The 19,618-nt window shown below is 35.1% G+C and overlaps 1 protein-coding gene across 2 annotated transcripts; it reads right to left on the bottom strand.

The window, feature by feature from the left end:
* Positions 1-13,999: 13,999 nt before the first annotated feature.
* LOC140173452 (zinc finger BED domain-containing protein RICESLEEPER 2-like) lies at positions 14,000-18,736 on the bottom strand. 2 transcript variants are annotated; one of them, XM_072197021.1, is made up of 3 exons: positions 14,479-15,408; positions 14,272-14,339; positions 14,000-14,187 (listed from the first exon to the last, which is right to left on the bottom strand). In XM_072197021.1, the coding sequence occupies exons 1-2, from the start codon at positions 15,401-15,403 to the stop codon at positions 14,272-14,274; spliced, it is 993 nt and encodes a 330-aa protein (XP_072053122.1). In that variant the 5' UTR covers positions 15,404-15,408; the 3' UTR covers positions 14,000-14,187. The 2 variants fall into 2 exon arrangements, 1 of the variants encoding a protein (XP_072053122.1); XR_011862331.1 differs by lacking the exons at positions 14,272-14,339; positions 14,479-15,408 and adding an exon at positions 18,514-18,736.
* Positions 18,737-19,618: the final 882 nt, after the last annotated feature.

Below are 19,618 nucleotides of genomic sequence, written 5' to 3'. Positions count from 1 at the left end.
CATAGTCAAAACAAGAGGAGAACAAGCAATGATGCAAAAATTGAATAAAATTTTCAACAAAAAGCTTTGTGAGAAAAATTTACAAACATTTAACATGCGAAGTTAAACAACACAAAATAGCATTAATTAGTAAACTTTACAGCACCAATTCACAAAATTCAACATCCGTAAAACCAAGAATCAGCAGTGTTGATCAGATATTTATCATAACAGCATTCCAATCAATCCAAAAAAATCAAAATGCAGACTCAAGAAAGCATAATAACATGATGAAGTATCACACTAGTAGTACATAATGCAAAACAGCAATACTCATGCATAATTAAATAAGCCAGCAATCAACACATTGAATTAATAGAATCAAACAATCTTAACACCCAGTAATCAACACATTGAATTAACAGAATCAAACAATCTTAACACCCAACAACAAATTTAACAACACAATAATAAAAAAATAAATCTCCACACAACCCAACAATATTCAAACTATGGCAGCAACAAATAAGCAATTCCAATAGTAATATTCATCAGGAAACAGAATAATTCAAAACACTTTTAGCTAAAATCAGAATCCAATAAACAAAACTAACCTATACTAACAACCTAGAACCTATTAAACAGAAATCAGAAACTAACTATAACTAGAAATGTAAGAGAAATGGAGTTCAATAAAAACCTGGAGTGTAGAACAAAAATGATTGAAGCAGAGAAAAGAGAGAGGGATGGGTGGTACTATGTTGTTGCCACGTCCAGAGATGGCGAATAGTCACCAGAAAAAGAAGAATAGGGTTGTTGCTCCAATTCTAAGAGAGATGGAGAGAGAGTATAGCGGTTTGGGGGGAGGGGGGAGGAGAAGAATGAAAGAAATGAAGAAGAAGAAGAAAAAGAGAAGGGAGCAGTAGTGATGGTGGTTGGCAACGATTGAAGGTGGTTAAGAGATGTTGGGCTGCGATGGTGGTGAAGATGAAGGAGAGGAAGGGATGAGAAGAATGTTTGTGAGAGAGAAGTGAGTGAAGGGTTGCTGCAAGTTAGGGCTCGCACAAGAAACGGTGTTTATTATTTTTGAATTGGTGCGTACGCATCTGCCATGCATATGCATGAGCTGGAAAATGTCAAAGTGATGCGTACACATTACTAGTACATATGCACGGAACCTCCAACTGTTTTGCATGTTCGAATTTTTTAATTGAGGGTTGTGCGTATGCACAAGGGGTGCGTATGCATGAAAGTTTTTTTCTTCGAAAAAAAGGAAGCATACGCACAAGGGGTGCGTAGGCCTGGAACTTGGCATTACTTTTCAAAATTTTAGTCGTTATGTGTAACGACCCAACTTCTAGCACATCATGATTGTACTAAAAGTAAGGTGTTACTGACCTACTTTCTTTTATTATCAATTTAATATTGAGCCTTTATATCGATATCGCATTTTAGTTTTAAGAAAACTCCAGAAATTTTTGGTTTTTATTTATTAAGGTCATATATCAAAGATTTACAAGTAATAATAATCACATAAATACTATTAATAATAAATATTATACAAAAAAATCAAATGAAATTCAAATACAATATAACAAACTTATCCCTCTGTATAAAATAAAAATCTTAAGCAACAAGAATAAGGGGACTCTATAAAAGCATCAGGAATCATAAATAAAATTTACTATTCACCCGTAGCTTCATACTCAGTCTTCAAACCTGTATCACTAAAAGGGTGACAAACTTTTGGGGTGAAAACAAACCACATGTTCCCAGTAGAAAAAGTGAAGGCCGTGAGAGTAAAAAAATAGAATTCAAATAATTTCTTTATAACTTTAAAATAAATACCTTTATTTAACCTTTAGAATTCTTTAAAACTTTGTTTAAAGACTTTAGTCAATTTTTTCAAATTATGTTACTTTAAATAATCCCAGTCATGTTACTCAATTTTGAGTTACATTGATCAGTTCACAATTACAGAAATCACTTCATAGTCACCTCAATTTTATTAACCATTCCTTAATTACACAAATTAGATCGTTTACACATTAGTTTTCAATTACCTTAATCCTTGACATATTCACGAACCGACGAACACAAGCAGACATGTAATACAAACATACAAACAATTTACACATAAATTAAATATAAGGATTTCACAAATAACACAGTACAGTAACACAGGAACACTCAAGCAATTCACACAAATGCATATGTTGAATGCATTTCCTATGCAGGTCATAAGCTCATGTGTTGGTTGTCTACCCACAACCCGACGTTACCTAAGGCGAACCCCGAATATGGTTTCTCCACTGAATAAGTCAGCACGGGTATCACATGGTTGGACCCATGTCATTTAGATACCAAAGCTACACAGGTTTACCCGTATCAGTTAGGCTAAAATCATAATCGTATAATCGCTATAGCATATGTGCTTCAATGAGAAACAGGCTATTAGTTAGATGGACATTCCCACATTAGCAATTGGTACAAAGGCCCAATCAAACAACCAATTCTCATATATAATTATTAGTTTTCAGTCATTTGTTCATCATTTACAGTTTCTCAATCATCATTTCTCATTTCCCCTTTTTTTGTCATACCTCCACATCACCAAATAATTAATCATACATCTGCATCACTACATACATAATTCACACGTCCGTATCACCATATAATTTTATATATTTCTCTGCATCACCAGAAAGGTACACTTTCATCCATTCATCAATCATAACATCAAAACATCTAGTTTATAAGTATTCAAACTCCTTTAATATTTAATCAAGATAAGATTCCTCTTTTTATTATTTAAAATCCTTTATTATCCTTCTTAAGCATTCTTCCGAGCTACTTTCAAGCACTTTAACTTTAATCTTAACACTTTAAAAATACCTATTTTTCAATTTTATAAACAATTAATAACCATCATCAAACATGCTTTAATATTCATTTCTAATTATTGAATAGTAAACCTATCAACTAAGTATCTAAGACGCAATTCACGTAATTCATTTTAATTAAATTCTTATATTTTTATAAAAATTTGGACATAACTTTTCTTAAAAATGGACTTAAACCACCCCTACGGATTTTCTCTTTCTCCACAATTTACTGATACCTCACTTAATACCTTTTTTCATTGAAAAAAAAATAAAAGATGAATATTAAATAACAGAAAATTTAATGTAAAATGATGAAGGAGAAGAAGGAATAGCTTGAACATTATGAAGACATAAACTTGTGTGCTTACTCCTTTCTTCAATTTCTGGATATTTACCCCTTTTTAAAATAGTGTAAAGCTTCCAAAACTTGAACTTGGTTTGAACATCTTTGACTTGTTCTTCTTCCCCAAATAACAGAGCAGCAGCGCAGAGAAGAGATAGAACAACAGCAGTGATTAAAGTTGACATGCATTCGTACATAGCTGCTTCTCTTTCTTCCTTTTTTAATTTTCTTCAAGGATCTAAGCCATTCCAATTATTTAGCTCTAAGTTTTGTTCTTGACCCTTGATTTATAGCAGAACTTCACAACCTCTATTTTTTTCAATCTTTCGGAACGATACATGCAGGAGGAAAGCATCTTTAACAAGCTACTATGGAAGAACAAAGATGGAAATGATTTTCTAATTTACCCTTTAATTTGACCTTTGATTTTGAGTCATATCCTTTGACTTTTTTCATCTTTTCCTTTTGTTACTTAATTTTGGTAATCACCTTTTTCTTCTTGATTTGAACCCTAATCTGAACTTCTTGGAATTAATCACGTGGGATGGAGAAAGAAGAGAGAGAATGAGTTCGTTGCATTGGCTTTGGTTCAGAGAAAAGAGTGTTGCTTTTGTTCTTGAATTATGATCAGCAACTATTTTCTTGGGTCAAAGAATGGGATGCCTTTTATGTAACGGCCCAACTTCCAACATGTCATTATCATACTAAAAGTTGAACGTTACCAACTTGTTTCTCCAACTTAAGTAATATTTAATAAATATAAGCTTGTTCGTTGTTAACACCTCGCGAGTTTTTGAGCAATTTAATTTTTTTTAAACAATAGTAGTTTAGAGTCGCATACATATAGTATAACACGAAACATGAGTACACACATTGAAAGAATAGTAGAAGGCAACACATAGAATATCACACCATAATATACATCATAATACAGAAGCAGCTCAGTTATACCAGTAAGGAATTATAACACAACATCCTTCAGTTAGTGACTCGTATAATATATACACATATATACATAAGACATCCCGGGGCATAGCCTTTCCAAAAGCCCCTAAGCTGGCACCCAGGCTAGTCTAACTCTATGACATGCCTGTTCCCTCTGAGCATGCTAGTAAAAGTGAGGGAAACACTCTAAGGTAACAGAGTAAGTCTGGACACTTTAAAGGTCTCCTCGTCTCTGGTCCATAAGCCCCTCACAGAAAACCATTGGGCAGGTGATGATGCCTACTTGCTGGAGCCTCATCTAGCTCATTACTGCCAGAAAAGATATACATGATCTCAGGTTCACGTACTATATAATTACGCACACAAGGTGCCGCACAATAGAAGTAATACTCGCCGCGCACTGGGTCGTCGTAGACATATGGATGATCAATATCATAAAGCAGGACTTCCGTGTCCATCTGAAGAGGAGTAAGGGGGGTAAGAACTGGGGAGTTTTTAGTAAGATCAGGATTTACAGTTAAGTCCATTTATAATGGTCGTTTACTAAATCCTTTGAAAATCGATGGTTTAACAATTAAATATTCAAAACCATTTTAAAAGAAATCAGTTAATTAACCAGAAATCCAAACTTCCTTCCTAGATATAAGAATCTTAAAAGTCTCCTAATGGTATGAATGACCAACTTGTCCCAAGCATAGGTTCAATTAAGTCTATGCTGTAAGAGGTTGATTTTTCATACTTTACTAGACCATAAACATAAAAGTAGTTACCTACGTGGTATAAATGATCATCCTATTCCAAGCATAGGTTCATTAAGTCTATGCTAAACCAGTCAGATACTTTATACAGAGCTAGACCTCAAACAAACCAGCCATGGCCTTAGGCCCAAACAATTCAATCAATATCCAGTCACCACAATCCAAACAATCAGTTACACACAAGTAATGAGGTTCAAATACAATCAAGAGTAATTACGTCAAGTATAGCAATTAGCAATTAGCAATTAAACAGAATTATTCACATAGGCAAACTAATTACAATATGCACAAACAAGTATGATGCATGTCTTGTCCTACTGCAGGTAATGAGCTCATTTGTCGGTTTCGACCCGCACCCGACGCAATCCGACCCTCTAAGTCAGATAAGGCCTTCCCAAAACTTAATCCCAGATTAAGTACCGCATACCCTCTACCAAGTACTCTCGACTTGCAGGGCTGGTATTTTCTCAAATCTCAATATACCGCAGGTATGTGAGTCAGGCCTCTACCAAGCATTCAGCTTGCAGGGCTGGTACATCTCTACCGTAGCCTGTCTGGGAACCAACATCACAATACGGGCATCCCCGCTCACAAGCATCGCCCGAAGGCTCATAAGTCACATATAGCCATTCTTTCCATCAGTCATCAATCATCTTTATCATCTTTCCACAATCATAATTTAAGCATCACAACATCACAGTGATCTCATTTCACAGTTCTCTGTTTACTCTGTAAAGTCAAGCACACTGCCATACAACTTTTAACTCCTTTTCTTTCTAACATGTATGAAAGTTTTTAAATCCATTTTCATTACCATACCTACCTCAATAATTTCTCTTGAACTTTCCTTAGGTGTTTAATAAAGAGAATTAAAGAATATTATACTCAAAACTGTCTTTCCGAAGCTTTTAGGAAAAACTGTCTTTTTATCAATATTTTATTATTATTAATAAAATAATATTATTAATAAAATAATATTAACAATAAAATAATATTTTAATATTTTAATATTAAAATAATAATATTTTATTCAACTTTCAAAATTTGCATTTGACCCCCCAAACTTTTTGGAAATTGCATTTTAACCCCTTAACTTTTAATATTTGCACTTTGGCCCCTCAACTTTCTATTAGTTAACTTTCAACCCCAAACTTTTTAATAATTATAATTTGACCCCAAAAATCATCAAAACCAACATTTTTCTTGTCTTTCAAAGACAAAAACATTTTTTCCAAAAGTTCATCAGATTTCATCAAAACCAACTAGTTTTTCTATCTTTTCGGTAACCGAATTTTTACCTGATTTTTAGCAAACCAAAGAACAATATTTCAGCCATCAAATACACATCAAATAATTATCAAATATCATGAATCTCATGGCTGGAAAGCCACGGTTCCCAGCAGAAAGAAAAGCAACTTCAAAACCATTATAAACTTAATTTTCAAGCATTAAACAACAAGATTTCATGATCAAACCATCACACAAACACCCAAAATCAAGCCTCAATCAACAAGATCTGATTTAAAACCTCAAGAACACAACCAATCATTGATTAATTTACCAAACCTTACCTCCTTTGCAGCTGCCAAGAATTGAGCCAACAACAAGCTTCAAAAAGCACTTTTACGCCTGATTTAACATCAAAAACAACTTTAGAATCATATGGACAACGAAGGATGAAGATTCATGATGATGAAAAGAAGGTTTTCCTCACCTTAAGGCAGCTAGAAATCTCATTTTCTTAGAGCTTATGGTGATTGAACAAGAGATCTTAAGAGAAAACATGAAGAAAACATCATCAGCTTGAGTTTCCACCATGGCTGAAACTTCAAGGAGGAGAAGCAGCCATCATGCCTTGATTTACTCCATGAAAATTGATATAGAAATGAAGAGGAGGAAGAGGTGATCATTTTGGTTGGATTAGATTTTTGATAGGGGTTTTAGTTTAAGAAAGTACGGAGAAAGAAGCTTGAAGATTTCATGGAAGTTCTCTTGGTTTCTTTCATGGAATTTTCATATTTTGGCTTACGTTGGAAGAAAAGATGAGGATAATGATGAGTCTAGGGACCCATGGGGTTAGGATAAGCATTATCCTAAAGTTTTATGTAAAGAATATCTCAAGAAAGGATAATTACTAAAGCTAGATGTATTAGAATACATGTATTTCTTACTTTTTCCTTAAGTAAGCTTTGCTTGGAGAGCAAGAAAGAAAACATATAGTGGCTAACTCTGGGAGAGCCACGTGTCACAGGGTGCTGACTCATCAGAGTTTAATAATAAACTATCATTCTAAAGATAATTACAAAAATTAGATACATCAGATTATACTACTTAAGGATAAGCATGAGCTTTACTAGTATAAATGATACTAGTAACATGATAATCATGAGTATAAAAGATATATGATGAAGCATTAGCATTGTTAAGTTCATCTAAGAATGCTGGTATTATCTATTACCGGTAGATTTCTAGCTTACTTATTATATTACTAAATATAGATCAACATTAACCACAATAGAAGAAATAATAATATAATATTCCAAATAAAATAATAATATATGAATATTATATTAATATAATTTTTCTCTCAAAATTCGAGACCGGCTCGTCACAATGAGACTAACCACGGAAATCAGAATTTTGAAATTCGGACTCGAAGTGGCTAAAAAACACCACTTTTCATGTCGTGCTTGGTTAGATTAGGAGAGGTGCCTGGTGCAGTCAAGCTGCTGAGTCAGCAGCTTGATGACACAGCACCTGTGCAGTGGAGGTGCTTATATGCACTAATATTCCTAAAAATTCCATAAAAATTCCGTTTGACCCCGAAAAAACGTCATTTCTTTGAGGCTAAAGGCTAGGCCGTTACATTCTACCCTCCTAAAATAAAATTTTGTCCTCAAAATTTCAATTACCTTAAAAGAGAAACGGTAGTCTTTCCTCATCTTGTCTTCTAGTTCCCATTTGTACTCTTCAATCCTAGTTTGTCTCCACACAACCTTAACCAATTGTACTGTCTTCCCTTTCAGTTGTTTGTCACTTCGTTCCACAATCCTGATTGGTAAAGTTTGATATGTTAAGTTGGCTCGTAGTTGTACTATCTCTGGTTGTAAAATGTGACTTTTGTAGGGATTATATTTCTTGAGGTATGCAACAGGAAAAACATCGTGAAGGTTTGACAAATAAAGAGTGAGGGCTTTTTGGTATGCTGCTGGACTGCATCTTTTAAGAATTTGAAAAGCACTTAAGTATGGTGGACTCAATTTCTTAGTTCAAAGAGCTCTACCTATCCCAATTGTAGGTGTCACTCTTAAGAAAATATGGTCACCATCACTAAACCCTAAGGGCCTATCCCTATTATTTGCATAGCTCTTCTGTCGACTTTGAGCATTTTGAATCTTCTCTCAAATGCGCTTAATCCATTCAATAGTCTCTTGTATTAATTCTGGCCCCAAAATTCTACCTTCCTCCTTGTCATATCAGCATAACGTTGACTGACACTTTCTCCCATATAGGGTTTCATACGGTGCCATTTTGATACTTTGATGATAACTATTGTTATAAGCAAACTCAACCAACGGTAAATATTTGTCCTAGTTACCTTGCTGATCTTTCACACAAGATCTCAACATATCTTCCAAAGTACAAATCGTTCGTTCTATCTACTCATCATTCTGTAGGTGATATATTATACTAAAATGCAGCTTTGTCTCTCTTACTCCTAGTTTTAAACTTTTAAAGGCCGAGATCATTTCTTCTTCCTTTATCATCATCCAGGATATGCCCAGATTCTTCCGACTTAAATCATCTCCATCTACTTTCGCCTTTCCAGGATGGTAACTTAACTTAAAATCATAATCTTTCAAGAATTTATCCATCACCTCTATCTCATATTAAGGTCTTTCTGATCAAAGATATACTTCAGACTCTTATGATCAGAGAAAATTTTCAATTGAGCTCTATGCAAATAGTGTCTCTAAATCTTGAGTGCAAAAACAACTGCCACTAATTCTAGATTATGTGTTGGATAATTCTTTTCGTGAGGTCTCAACAGTCTCAAAGCTTATGCCACTATATTCCTATGCTGCATCAATACGAATACAAATCTCTTAAAAGAAGCATATACTACACCTCAAAAGGTTCCTGTGGGTCTGATAACACCAAAACTGACGCTGTCGTCAACTTTTCCTTTAAAGTTTCAAAACTTTCTTCACACTCTTTTGTCCATTCAAACGGAACTTCCTTCCTTGTGAGGTTAGTCAAGGGTCAAGCTATCTGTGAAAAACCTTCAATAAACCATAGATAATATCCTGCTAATCCCAAGAAACTATGAATCTCTGTAACTGTCGTGGGTTATTTCCACTGTACCACTGCTTCGATCTTTGAAGGATCTATGGTTATACCACCTTGTGTGATCACATGTCCCATGAATGCCACTTTTGCCGAACAAAACTCACACTTTAACAATTCCACATACAGCTTCTCTATTCTTAGTATCTAGTTTGAAAGGCAATCTTAGCTATATCCGAGTCATTCACTCGTTTTTTATGGTAAGCTGACCGTAAATCAATCTTAGAGAATACTGTCGCACCTCTCAGCTGGTCCATTAGATCATCTTTCCTCACTAGTGGATACTTATTCTTGATTGTAATATTGTTTAGTTGCCGTTAATCTACACACAATCTCATCTCACCATCCTTCTTCTTACCAGTAACACATGAGTTTCCCACGGTGATACACTCGGACGAATAAACTTCATTCTCAATAACTCATCCAATTGCTTCTTCAATTCTACCAGTTCCAATGACAACATCTGATACGATGCCATAGAAATTGGTCCGGTTCCAGGCACCAAGTCAATACTAAACTCTATCACTCTCTAGTGTGGAAACTCAAGTATGTCATCCGAGAAAACATCAGGAAACTCCTTCACCTCTCGAATTTTTTTCCAAGTCTTGTTTACTACTCTTTGAGCTAGCAGATAATAGAATATAACCCTCTAACCCACAACTACTAATGGTAACTCCTAGGGAATTCGAATAGAAGATACAAGACTCAACTTACTCAATATGCATGCCAAATCTTGGGAATATATCAGTTCGTTTAAAACAATAAAGGAAAACATGATGCTTAGACAACCAATTTAGACCCAAGATAATATCTAAACCACATAAAGGCAAGCCGACCAAGTCATGTATGAAAATCCTAGCCTCAATAACAAAAGGTACCTATTGACACACTCGTCTAGTCAAGGAATTCTGAAATGTAGGTGTATGGACAATCAGATCATAATTTAACACAGTAGAATCTAACCCCAACTCATGTGTAATAGTTGCAGAAATAAAAGAATACGATGCACCAGGGTGATACAGTACAATTAAGAGACAAAATTTGACATAACACTGACCATGGATTATTAAGTCTAATTTCATAGCATCATCAGCAGTTATAGTAAACACACGTCCTTGCTGCCGTGGCCTATCTACCCCTTGTATTGGCTTTTTTCGGACAATCCCTTGCCATGCGTCTAGGCTGACCATAAGAGAAACATATAATACCTGTAGACTGATAAGGTCTAGCTCCTTGCTCCTTTCCACACTGCCTACATACTGGTCGCACTTGTGCCTGCTCAGATTGCTTACCCATATCCTATCTCATTCTTCCTCCATTACCACCATTACACTTTCCCAAACGGTTTATTGCTCAAGTAGTAGCAATCGCTGTTTCACGCATAGCCTTAGCCATAGCGTGAATCACAGCAAACAGGTTATCACCGTTTTGTACGGATTGTTAGCAGCAGTTTCTCCCTCAGCGCTACATCTCTGTAAACTCATCCTGATCTTATTCAAACCAAACAATTGATACCAAGGTGATCAGTCTCAATACCTCAAGTTGGGCGTGAACATTCTCAGAGTAAAGGCACAAAGACAATCATGCAACACATATCACATGGATATCCTATAAGCATGAGATATACAACAGAGCATGCGATAAAGCATGATTCAGTCCATTCCCCAGGCTCTAACAGGAAGGACTACTCTGATACCAAATTGTAATGGCCCAACTTCCAGCATGTCATGATCATACTAAAATTTGAATGTTACCAACTTGTTTCCCCAACTGAAGTAATATTTAATAAATATAAGCTTGTTCCTTGTTAACACCTCGTGAGTTTTCGAGCAATTTAATTTTTTTTAAACAATAGTAGTTTAGAGTCGCATACATATATTATAACACGAAACATGAGTACACACATTGAAAGAATAGTAGAAGGCAATATATAGAATATCTCACCATAATATACATCATAATACAGAAGCAGCTCAGTTATACCAGTAAGGAATTATAACACAACATCCTTCAGTTAGTGACTCATATAATATATAAACATATATACATAAGACATCCCAGGGCCTGGCCTGTCCAAAGGCCCCTAAGCTGGCACCCAGGCTAGTCTAACTCTATGACATGCTTATTCCCTCTGAGCATGCTAGTAAAAGTGAGGGAAACACTCTAAGGTACCGGAGTTAGTCTGGAAACTTTAAAGGTCTCCTCGTCTCTGCTCTATAAGCCCCTCACAGAAAACCATTGGGCAGGTGATGATGCCTACTCGCTGGTGCCTCATCTAGCTCATTACTTCCAGAAGAGATATCCATGATCTCAGGGTCACGTACTATATAATTACGTACACAAGGTGCCGTACAATAGAAGTAATACTCGCAGCGCACTGGGTCATCGTAGACATATGGATGATCAATATCGTAAAACAGGACTTCCGTGTCCATCTGAAGAGGAGTAAGGGGGTAAGATTTGGGGAGTTCTTAATAAGGTCGGGGTTTATAGTTAAGACCATTTATAATGGTCATTTACTAAATCCTTTGAAAATCGATGGTTTAACAATTAAATATTCAAAACCATTTTAAAAGAAATCAGTTAATTAACCAGAAATCCAAACTTCCTTCCTAGATATAAGAATCTTAAAAGTCTCCTAATGGTATGAATGACCAACTTGTCCCAAGCATAGGTTCAATTAAGTCTATGCTGTAAGAGGTTGATTTTTCATACCTTACTAGACCATAAACATAAAAGTAGTTACCTACGAGGTATAAATGATCATCCTGTTCCAAGCATAGGTTTATTAAGTCTATGCTGAACCAGTAAGATACTTTATACAGAGCTAGACCTCAAACAAACCAGCCACGGCCTTAGGCCTAAACAACTCAATCAACATCCAGTCACCACAATCCAAACAATCAGTTACACACAGGTAATGAGGTTCAAATACAATCAAGAGCAACTACATCAAGTATAGAAATTAGCAATTAGCAATTAAACAAAATTATTCACATAGGCAAACCAATTATAATATGCACAAACAAGTATGATGCATGTTTGGTCCTACTGCAGGTAATGAGCTCATTTGTCAGTTTCGATCCGAACCCGACACAATCTGACCCTCCAAGTCAGATAAGGCCTTCCCAGAACTTAATCCCAGATTAAGTACTGCATACCCTCTACCAAGTACTCTCAACTTGCAGGGCTGGTATTTGCTCAAATCTCAATATACCGCAGGTATGCAAGTCAGGCCTCTACCAAGCATTCAGCTTGCAGGGGTGGTAAATCTCTACCACAGCCTGTTTGGGAACCAACATCACAATACGGGCATCCCCGCATAATATTCACAAGCATCACCTGAAGGCTCATAAGTCACATATAACCATTCTTTCCATCAGTCATCCATCATCTTTATCATCTTTCCACAATCATAATTCAAGCATCACAACATCACAGTGATCTCATTTCACAGTTCTCTATTTACTTTGTAAAGTCAAGCACACTGCCATACAACTTTTAACTCCTTTTCTTTCTAACATGTATGAAAGTTTTTAAATCCTTTTTCATTACCATACTTACCTCAATACTTTCTCTTGAACTTTTCCTTAGGTGTTTAATAAAGAGAATTAAAGAATTTTAGACTCAAACTGCCTTTCTGAGGCTTTTAACAATAAAATAATATTTTAATATTTAAATTTTTATTCAACTTTCAAAAATTACATTTGACCCCCCGAACTTTTTGGAAATTGCATTTTAACCCCTTAACTTTTAATATTTGCACATTGGACCCTCAACTTTCTATTAGTTAACTTTCAACTCCAAACTTTTTAATAATTATAATTTGACCCCAAAATTATCAAAACCAACGTTTTTCTTGTCCTTCAAAGACCAAAAACATTTTTTCCAAAAGTTCATCAGATTTTAGCTTGATTTTCAACTAGTTTTTCAATCTTTTCGGTAACTGATTTTTAGCTGATTTTTAGCAAACCAAAGAGCAATATTTCAGCCATAAAATACACATAAAATAATCATCAAATATTATGAATCTCATGGCTGGAAAGCCACGTTTCCCAGCAGAAATAAAAGCAACTTCAAAACCATCATAAACTTAATTTTCAAGCATTAAACAACAAGATTTCATGATCAAACCATCACACAAACACCCAAAATCAAGCCTCAAGAAATAAGATCTGATTTAACACCTCAAGAACATAACCAATCATTGATTAATTTACCAAACCTTACCTCCTTTGCAGTAGGGGTGGGCATGGTTTGGATTTTTAAAAATCCAAACTGGATCCACTTCAGAACCAGTTTTATGGTTTAAAAAACCAAACCAGAACTGGATTGAAGAGCAAAACCGGTTCTAAACCGGTTTGAAAAAACAAAAACCGGTTCTAAACCGGTTTTAAAATTTAGATCCAGTTTTATTTACAAACCGGTTTTAAATCTGGTTTTACTTGCAAAATCGATTTTCAATCCGGTTTTTTTTAAATCCAAATCTAAAATCCGGTTTTTTTTATAAAATCCAGTTTTAAACCAGATTTTTGGTAACCAAAAATCCAGTTTTTGAAAATCCAGTTTTAAAACCAGTTTCTTCAACCAAAAATCCAATTTTTAAAACTAGTTTTCAAAAATTCAATTTTTAAACCAAATATTTTAACAAAAAATCCACTTTTAAAACCAATTTTTAGAAATTCAATTTTTAAACCATAATTTTTTTAAAAAGTAAAATTAATACTAAAGTCATTTTAAAGTGTATAGGTTTATTACAACTAGAATTTGGTTCTTTATAAATCTAATGACAATAACTAATCTATATAACATTTAATCATTCTCAAGACATCAAAAGAATACCACCAAAATATCTCTCTAACAAAATATCAAAAGATGCCAAATTGCCAACAAGATCATCAAACAACCACAACCTTTGAGGAAAATATATCTGCAAATAACAAAATATACCTTTGTCATTTTAAAACAAATCTTTGAATGAAAGTATTAAACCAAATGAGAATATTAAGCATACCTAGTCATCATCAAGATTATCAATTGATGCCGCCATAGAACAAGCACCATCATTAGAGGAAAATATATCTGCCAAGGGAATCAAATTAATTATCAAGTCTATATTCAACAACTTTTAATTGGTAACTAATACCTAAATTCTAAAATAGAAAGATAACAAAAACAAAAATAAAATAAAATGACAAGAAATATGAAATAAATTTTATACCTTGATCAACTTGTTGAAGAACTTCACCATCATCATCTAAAGCAGAGAAAAGATCTTCCTTAAGCCAATCTCCAGTGCAGACTAAGGCTTCTACCATTCTAGGTGTTAAAGAACTGCGGTATGGATCGAGGACTCTTCCTCCAGTACTAAATGCAGACTCCGAAGCTACCGTAGAAACAGGTATAGCCAATACCTCACGAGCCATATTTCCAAGAATTGGAAATCGGGTTGAGTTGACCTTCCACCAGTTTAGTATATCGAACTTATGAGAGTATGGCTCGCATTCTTCTTGTAAATATCTATCAAGTTCAGATCTTGTATTTGTTCTGCGACCGGTTGCTTGCAGAAAAAAGCCCATGCCATGAAGATCAGTATTAATGTTGTTGGCTTGAACTTCTTGCGTATCAGCTTCACTTGCTTCTCCAGAACTTTGGTATTGCTGATAAAGTAACTTTATGCACTTGGACAACTTTGACTTCAATTCGCCTCCTTTTTCTTCTCCAAAGAAGTAATCCAAGAAATAATTGACATACTCAATCTTTTGCATTGGATTAAGTACGATAGCAATCAATAACAACATATTCACCGAATCAGGATTGCCCCAATACTTCTCATACTTAACCCTCATCCTTTCTGCCATTGACATAGTACTAAAATCAACAGAATCACAAGAATGACGAATAAATCGTCCAATTGCAAATACTTCCTTCATATACATATCACTGGTAACATATAAGGTACCAGAAACACGTATAGTGGCATCACTGAACACTCGCAAAAATGGTACAATGGACTCAGCATACTCCCAGTCTGAATCAGAAGGAACACCTCTCCCTTTTCCTCCATTCATCTCTCCTATATAGGTATTATCTTTCAAAGCAAGCAACTCAAATGCTTTGCGATGCTTCAAAGCTACCTCTAACATTTGATAGGTAGAATTCCACCTAGTCTCAACATTCATGCAAGGCAAGCCTTTATATTGGATTTTTTCTAGTTCAACACACTTTTGAAACCTACTAGCTCTAGATGGAGAAGATCTAACATACTTTACTGCACTACGAATCCTCAAGACTGATTCATCAATCTCTTTCAACCCCTCTTTTACAATTAAGTTTATAATATGTGCACAACACCTCATATGAATAAATTCACCATTCAAAATAATGCTATTCCAAGAATTCAATCGCTGCTTCAGATATTTAATTGCAACATCGTTAGATGAGGCATTATCAACTGTCACACTAAAGACCCGATTCAAATTCCAATTATTTAAACAAGATTCAATTGTTGCTCCTATAACCTCTCCTGAATGACTTGTCACTTGACAAAAATTAAGTATTTTTTTATGTAATTTCCAATCCAAATCAACAAAGTGTGCTGTCAAACTCATATAAGTAAAATTTTGAACTGAAGTCCAAGTGTCAGTGGTTAGACATACTCTACCACAATTTGCCGAAATAAAATCTTGCAACTTCATCTTCTCTTCAGCATAAAGTGCTCCAATGTCACGTGCTAATGTAGTCCGTGAAGGAACTTTGAATCTTGCTTGTAGGGCATGCACAAATTTTCGGAATTTCGGGCTTTCAACGAAGCGAAATGGTAGCTCTTCTCCAATAAACATTTCCACAAGTGCCCTTCGAGCCTCCTCTTGGTCAAATTTGGAAACACTGGGTGAATTTAAAACACCACGCTCATCTATAGTCGGTGTGGTCATTGTTTTTCTTCTTTTGTTCGAATCATTATTAGGATTTTGCTTGCATCTTCTCAAATGACCACCCATTGAGCTAGTTCCATTCCCATATTGTATTAAGCTACCACAATATTTGCATTTAGCCTTCTTCTCAGTAGCATTCTCTACATCAAAATGATCCCAGACAGCTGACCGATTCTTACGAACACCTGACGGTGGAGAAGATGGTTGAATGCTAGCGGACATCCCTGCTGCTTCAATATTACTGTTTTCAGTCATCTTGCTCTGCATATAAAGCAAGGTGTACATAACTCAAAATTTGGTGCCAAACATGCTAAAATTAACACAAACTAATCTAAAGAAACAGCAGCCAATAAAACTTCAGCATGATTCATAAACTACTAATTCAAAAAAAAAACGATAAAAAATTATTCTTGTTTGTCCCTCATTTATCGGGTCCTGCTTTATCCCAATCAACCAATAACCTCAACTAAAATGGGTCCATAATAATGCTCAATTTCTCCTTGGATTTTACCTATACGATAATTGAATGTCTTGTTAAGCACATAAATAGTAGCAAACTTGTTCTCAAAGTCATGACAGGTGCCAGCAATCCATGCCCTCCTAAATAGTTACACAATAGAAAAGTAGCAAACTCTTTGCCTGAATCTAAATATATCCCTCCAACTTCATTTCATTTTCACTTATCGTGCATTAACAATATCTTCTTAGCCTTCACCCCTACATGTCTCAAAATAATGGCAATCTACCTCTTTCGGGATACATACTGCATCAAACCATAACCTTAGTCTCTAAAAAGCTTCATCCTTAATAACATACAGTCTATAAACTTGTTCTTCAACTCTATACTATCTTGTGTTAAGGCAACTACTCCAATGGGTTGCTCATTTTGTTTAAGGTCAATCCTCGCATGCTACTCATTTTTCGATTTTGAACACGTCAATTATTAAGTTATGCAAGTAAAAAATGTCTAAAAAATAAGATGTCTACATATATACCTGATGAATATTCCAATCGTAGAAAAAGAATGTTTCTAATGAAAATAATTTCTAAAAAAAAATTAGAGCGCTAAATATAATTATTTTTAATCTTAATTGTCATCGAATAATCTTGAAATATAACACTAATTATATGCACACTTGCACACCATTAATTACTTCATACTTTGTATCTTATGTTACATTATTATATTGATACATTGTTTATGGCTAAGTTGGAGACTTTACTAACAAAATCAAACTCATGCAACAAACAAACCAATCCCAATGAAGCTAAGAACACTGTGACAGGACCAAGCATCCACAGCATCAAAGGAACACTAACACAAAAAAATCTACTCCCAATTAGAGCGAATGGGTTGCTGTGTCAGCAGTGACAACAAACCTTCAACAAGAATTTTGGAATTTTAGAATTTTGACTAATCATATCCTACTATCTACACCTGCCTGCACTAACCAATACAGAGAGACAAAACACAACCAGTTTTGGAATTGTTTAAGGCACTGTGCAGATGAGACAAGCCCTGTTGAAGAAATCATGACCACCATAAAGCCATTTTTTCAGAGGAATCAGATTATATAACTTATTGTTATTGTTATAAATCATAATATCATTTATGCTACATTCTACTGAATTTGAATCCAATATAAAAGGTGAGTTGTTACCAAATCTCACCTTATTAGTAATGATGAATGAATCTATAAGAGTGAATTGAAATATAGGTTTTGGTGTGTTGGGAAATGAATCTATAAGAGTGAATTGAAATATAAGAGCAATCATATTTCTACTGTCAGAAGTTTAATATTTTATTTTCTAAGAGCAATCATCTCATATAAAAATATGCCTATGCCAAATCATAGTTATTTTAAACATGAAAAGATCCAACTCCAACAAAAGAACCCACACTTATAACACTTGAATTTATTCGTTTGTTTGTTTCAATGGAAAAATGTGTTAGGCCAAAATCCACTCTGTTGATTAGCATCTCCAAATACATGTGGCTGATCCACATTAGCACCACTCATCAAATTGACAAACCAATTTTCCTTATAACATTAGCATTCAATCATCACAATATAAAATCACATATTCAGAAGATCAATTAAACATTCGCCACAACATAATCAAGCACAAATCCAGCAATACAAACTCAACCAATACAGCTTCATAATTTCAGTTTATATATCATATGATTGAGCTTCTAACTACCCTAACCCTTATTCTTAGTAGCTAATTTCTCTTAGTATAATTCTCTTGGTCTTAAATCACAAAGAACCTGGAAATTAATCAAACTTAATAAAATAAAATGGAAAATGGACAAAAACCTGGAACAGAAAACTAGAACAGGGGCTACTGCTTGTTCTGCTTGTGCTGGAACTGTTTGTTCTGCTTGTGCTGGAACTAGATTCAGATATGTCCCACACTATGACAGAAATTGTAGAGTTGATTGATAAGCTTGATACAATGAGTCAGCGACGGTGAAGAACTGAAGATGACGGCGGAGAAGACCAAAGGCAGAAGAAGAGAAACAGAGCTGAGACACGTTCAACGTTGAATGAGACGGTGCCGGTGCCAGTTGCCTGCTCTGGTGCCGGCTGCGGTGGAGAGTGGAGACTCCCCGGTCGAAGGAGAAGAAGCGAAGGAGTAGAAGAGGAGAGTTCACCGAATCAGAAATCCGAAATTAGGGCTTGTTCTGCTTGTGCTGGAACTGAAAAACTGAAGATGACGGCGGAGAAGACCAAAGGCAGAAGAAGAGAAACAGAGCTGAGACCCGTTCAACGTTGAATGAGACGATGCCAGTTTTCTGCTCCGGTGCCGGCTGCGGTGGAGAGTGGAGACTCCCCGGTCGAAGGAGATGAAGCGAAGGAGTAGAAGAGGAGAGTGGAGACTCACCGAATCAGAAATCCGAAATTAGGGTTTTTTTAAGATTTGGATCTTAATGTGGATCTGGATCTGGATCCGGATTTAAAACCATTTAAATGGATTGGATCAAAAACCAAATTATAAAATAAATATAATTTGGTTTGGATTTTTTTTGGTTTAAAACTGGTTTTTTTTAAATGGTTTGGTTTGGATTTGGATTAAAATCCAAAATTTGGATTTTTTTGCCCACCCCTACTTTGCAGCTGCCAAGAATTGAGCCAACAACAAGCTTTAAAAAACACTTTTACGCCTGATTTAACATCAAAAACAACTTTAGAATCATATGGACAACAAAGGCTGAAGCTTCATGATGATGAAAAGAAGGTTTTACTCACCTCAAGGCAGCTAGAAACCACGTTTTCTTAGAGCCTATGGTGATTGAACAAGAGATTTTAAGAGAGAACATGAAGAAAACATCATCAGCTTGAGTTTCCACCATGGCTGAAACTTCAAGGAGGAGGAGCAGCCATCATGCCTTGATTTACTCCATGAAAATTGATATAGAAA

This window comes from Arachis hypogaea, chromosome 6 (genome assembly GCF_003086295.3).
Source record: "Arachis hypogaea cultivar Tifrunner chromosome 6, arahy.Tifrunner.gnm2.J5K5, whole genome shotgun sequence".
NCBI lineage: Eukaryota > Viridiplantae > Streptophyta > Magnoliopsida > Fabales > Fabaceae > Arachis > Arachis hypogaea.
The sequence above is the reverse complement of the archived record's forward strand: the minus strand, read 5'-3'. Positions and strand labels throughout refer to the sequence as shown.

Coding starts and splice junctions, on each gene's coding strand:
- LOC140173452 (XM_072197021.1), bottom strand. CDS start 15,403: ATGTTAGAGGTAGCTTTGAAGCATCGCAAAGCATTTGAGTTGCTTGCT. Junction 14,340..14,478: donor TCTTCAACAAGTTGATCAAG/GTATAAAATTTA, acceptor TTCCCTTGGCAG/ATATATTTTCCTCTAATGAT.